We start from the raw sequence: 5,060 nt of genomic DNA on the forward strand, positions 1-5,060 counted from the left end.
ATATATATATATATGTATATGTATGTATATATGTATATATATATCTTTTTCTATTTGCATTGCAAATGTGTGTGTTTTTGGCTTGGCTACAGTAACTCAAGATGTAACCACAGAAAACAACTTTGTAATATAAAAATCCCCTTTTGTTCTTCCCTTTTCTTCTCACTCTTTGGCCCATACTTTACTATTATTATTATTATTGTTATTATTCACCGTCCTTATTTCCCTCTACAAGAGCAACAGCTCTGCCCCTCCCTCCCCCTCTCCTCTGTCCCTCTCTCTCTCAGTGGGAGAGTCTGGAGCTGCATCACTGTCCGATGACACTGTCTGCTCTGCTGTAATCTCAGATGGCTAATCTAATCTCTCTGTCTTCGCAGATTGGCAAACTACCTGGGTCTCTCCAGCCAATTACTGCCCATCTGTACAGCACGCCATGGAGGCCAAAGCCAGCCACCGTAGGGGCCCAGCCAGCCTAGTCAGGTCGCTACAGGGCTCAGGCTGTCTGGGGCCTCATATATCTCCTTCCATAGCATCCCAAAGATTAGGGATCCTCTGCAGACTTTACTGCCAATTAAAGCACTTGTTGCCACACAGTTAAATGAGTCATCACTAAGTGGGCTACTATGGCACCAAATGTCTCTTTGGCATTATTGCTTCTGCAATTCAGAGAAGGTTCCTTTTCTTTAAATTAAAGATAACATGGCATTTCACAATGTGAATTTTTTTCATTTGCAGAGTTACAATTAGCACAGCAAAAATACAATATAGCAGTACGTTTTTTCCACCTAACAAGTGACAAAGTTTAAACACACATTGGCAATTTGACCATAATTTATCAGTTTTGCAACTATAATAAAATATACACTACCGGTCAAGAGTTTGGGGTCACTTCGAAATTTCCATTGCACTCCATTATAGACAGAATACCAGCTGAGGTCAGTTGCATTGTTTTTTTTAACCCGGTCAGCAGTTTTCAAATTACATTATGTGCTTACATAATTGCAAAAGGATTCTCCATTGTTTTCTCAGTTAGTTTTTTAAAATGATATCAGATTAGTAAACAGAATGTGCCTCTGGAACATTGGATCAATGGTTGCTGATAATGGGCAATGTAGATATTGTATTAAAGATCAGCCCCCCACTCAGATCAGCTGGTATTATGTCTATAATGGAGTGGCATGGACATTTGTAAGTGACCCCAAACTTTTGACCGGTAGTGTAGTTTTTTGCACTGTCAGCATTTTAAACTTTATGACCTCCCGGGCATGTGACATGAATCCTCTTATTTTTTATATAGTGGATTGTTATGTGTATGAGTATATAAGATATATAAGTATATATAACGTGATCTACTGTAATCAGTGTTACAATTTTTGTTTTATTTGTACAGTAAAATATATTGTATTGTTAATGCATTAACTATAGGAAGTGTGCTCTTATTGTATTGGGTGTGTGTAATATAAATGTATACATCATCATATCAATGATATACACATAAACAACCATTTAGACAGAGCGGTAAATACACTGAAACAAGGTCAGAGGCCTTCTAATAGCTTATTTTCTTATTAAGCCAGTCTCACTTAATCACCTTAGCTAAATTAGTTTGAAATTAGCCCCCTTTCTAACTCCCTGGCCTCCATCTTTCCCCTCCTTTCCTCCCCCTTTTCTCCCCAGTCGTTTTCACAGCTTTATGGATTAGACAGATTACACGTCTGAAACTCTGTTTTTGTTTTTTCTTTCTGTTTCAGTCCCTGTCCTTCCATCTTGAGGGGTGTTAATCCAGGATGCACGCAATAAATTAATGTTGTTTACCTTCAAACCTTTTCCAACTGAGTATATAACACAACAAACAAGTGATGGAAGTGATGGAATGACAAGGTTTTATGTTTATATTTTGAAGCAAAGTTACCACCATCTCTTGACCTATTCTGGAACAGAAGTCAGGGAAGAAAAGCAGAAATTGGCCTACAGAACCGTTCAATGAGATTGGGAATTATTTTCAGTTGTGTGACAATTAGTTGTGGCAAAGTGACAGACTCTATCGTACCACTTGTTGTTTATTAAACAACATGGAAATGCCTTTAAGGGCAGACATCTCACTTCTTTGGCTTGTCATTGAAAACTAAGGAAATGTTCTCCAACACAGGACCACATTATGCTTGCGGTTTTGGGGTTGTACGTGTCATTTTGTGTTTAAATGCCAATTACACAATGCAGGTGTTGTTGACACAAAAGGGCTTTAATTCTGTTGTCAGATGACTGCACTATTATTAGGCTATTGATTTGAATTAGTCAGAAATTCTACCTTTCAGAAAGAAAGATGAGTATGGTTGTCAGATCACCCTAAGACTTACAGTGGATTTTAAATTTTTGTCCTGAGGTGTTGTGCTTTGCCATTTCTGCATTTTGTTTAGTGCTATGCCTACATTACTTATTTTTTAGGAGATAAAAAACATAATGGCCACAAATTATATAGATGTTGCATCTCCATGTAAATAGTTTACTGGCACAAACTAAATACATTTTATGTGGGGGTATTAGCCTATAAATTGCGCAAAATACTAAAATTGACTGGCAAATGCACGCAATAACACATACTACAATTGTACATTGTTGTTTTTAAAATTCTGAAGACAATGTACAAGTTTTCAGTCAGCACAGTTCGTAATCAAATAAGAAAGTAATAAATTAAAAGGAAACAAACAAAAGAATACAAAAAAAGTGCAAAAATGTCAGACTTTCAAAACATCAATAATGATAAAGCAGGAGCTCTTAATCAAACAACCTTGAGTAGACATTAAGATTAGATAAAATAGCTTTTTTTGTAGATTCCATCTTTAGAGACTCAAAATACATATCAAAGTAACCTGAAATAATCTAAAACATGGTGTTGATCTGGAAAAGTTTGCCTTGTGGATACGGAACTTACCTAATAAAATAAAGATATTTACAATGTTACATACATTTCTATCTTTACATTCATAATAGGTAATAATATGTTTCCCTTCAAGTATGATTATATGCTTTGTGTGAGATATCATATCATTTTCAAAGCTTTTCCAGAATGCACTACGGTTGTGCGTAGGCCGCTTGCCCCTGGGTGATACATCATTTCCTGCATAACGAGCAGTAGCGGTGCGGCTTGTACAAATGTTTTGATATGTTGAAAAAAATGCTTTCACTTTCACTTCGAGACTCCATTGAGTCGGTGGAGACGCTGCATTCGGAATAATAAAACAAATTGGGGAAGAAACAAGCAGTTAGCAATAGAAAAGTGACTCAGTAAATAGAAGAACACTTTAGGAAAGCACGCGATGGCGTTTAAGTACCCGACTGCGCGAAGAGTTGACAGTAAGGTCAGTGTCAAAGTCCTGCTTTCTCTTTCCGTCTGTTTGTCATTTGATGAAAATATGTGGTGAAAACTTACAGGCAGTGATAGCGAGACCAGGAAGAGAAGTCGTATGGGTGGAGGGTTAGAAAGGCAAAACGCGACTGACTGAAGAAACAAAAACAAAACTTTGATACCGATTCATAAAAGTCATTCAAGGGAAATTCTTGCTTTATTAACCACTTAAAGAAGTAACGTTAGCTCTTTCAAAATGTGTTGCGCTTTGACGCATTTGTCATGCAGTTCAGGTGAAGCAGCTCGGTTTTAGAATAGAGGATATTTGGGTAAAGTAACATCCCACGAGACATGTCCCAGTGGAACACTATGTTCATGTTCATGAGACTGCAGTTGTAGCTAGGTTCAGCTTCTTCATTCAGTGTGGCAGCTTTAGTTTCGGTTTCCTTACACACTCTGCAGTGTGTGTGCAGGGCTGCAGCCAGGACTTTACTGAGTCACTACTTTCTCACTAATTTCCTAACTTTACCCCAGCCCTCTAAAATAGAACATTTATTTATTCATTCAACTGATTTGTTTCCAGTAATATTGTTATCTGCCAACATGATGATTTATTATTAAAACTAAGAAAACCAGAGAGAGACCTTGGACAAAGAAGCTCTAATTGAATATTTTCCTCAGAATAAGTCTTCAAACTCCACCATATGTCACTTCCGTGTAACTGTAAAATGTAAACTCCTCTTTAAGGTGATTACAACCAGCAAATGAGGACATGACCTCAGTGCCCTCAATGGTAACTGCTGCCCTGGGTGTATGTTTTTATTATGTCTGAAACTTTGCCCCTTTGCCACAGTACACATTTCTGCAGTGTGTGGTTGACACACCAGTATTGTATTGTACTCACTATTGTACACTATCTAAACCATTGTACTACTTAATAGAAAATGAAAAGTTATTCTTTTTCTTTTTTTCTTTTTTAAAGACAAAAAAGCCTAGTCCAATCATTACAAAATTAAAATGCACATACAGTTAGGGTCATTTTAACTAATATATCAGAATGAGGTGCATACTCCATCCCTTATAAAATACATGAGCATTGCCATATTACTAAATGTAAAAGTATGGCTTTTAGCAATTTTTCACAACTGCAACCTGCATTAACCCAAACTATGGCTGTGATTTGTTCCCTGAGCCTTAGCCACAGTTGGCTATACCAATTATCATTTGAATGTATACAATTGACAGTATACGCTGGTGACTGGCTAATAATGTATGTACTTGTAGGTAGTATTGTAGGTTCTAATTTCCCACTATTTGTTCAGCATACAATAAGAAATTTCAAAAAATGCAACATCTGGTATTTCAGAATTCTTTAATTAAAAATGTGTGAATTTGACCACCGACTGGGGCGCAAAATGGAGGAAAACCTAGGTTGGGAAGTTCATGCTACTGTCAGACTGCAAAGCCTTTTGATACATTGTACATGATACCAGATAATACAAAGTTGACTTGACTCCCCAAAAGTAATGCACGGATGCTTGTATTTCCTACAAAAAGATAGGTTGTTCTTTTTTTTTCAATGTGACAGTTTTTAATGTGTTTTTTCTTAATCTGATTGCTGTGTTCCCTTGGAAGGAATCACTGCACATGGGTAGGTTCTTGTAATGACATGTTGAACATGAGGCTAAAAACAAGTTTAAAACTTGCCCTGTTT

The 5,060-nt window shown here is 36.8% G+C and overlaps 1 protein-coding gene across 1 annotated transcript in view; it reads left to right on the forward strand.

Moving 5' to 3' along the window:
• Window positions 1-3,109: 3,109 nt before the first annotated feature.
• The window catches only part of LOC116701784 (prolyl endopeptidase), a 16,566-nt gene continuing 14,615 nt past the window's right edge, over window positions 3,110-5,060 (forward strand). The window contains exon 1 of the mRNA XM_032535733.1: window positions 3,110-3,359. Coding sequence (XP_032391624.1) covers window positions 3,318-3,359 — 42 coding nt within the window. The 5' untranslated portion in view covers window positions 3,110-3,317. The remainder of the gene's footprint in view (window positions 3,360-5,060) is intronic.

Source organism: Etheostoma spectabile, chromosome 14 (assembly GCF_008692095.1).
Source record: "Etheostoma spectabile isolate EspeVRDwgs_2016 chromosome 14, UIUC_Espe_1.0, whole genome shotgun sequence".
NCBI lineage: Eukaryota > Metazoa > Chordata > Actinopteri > Perciformes > Percidae > Etheostoma > Etheostoma spectabile.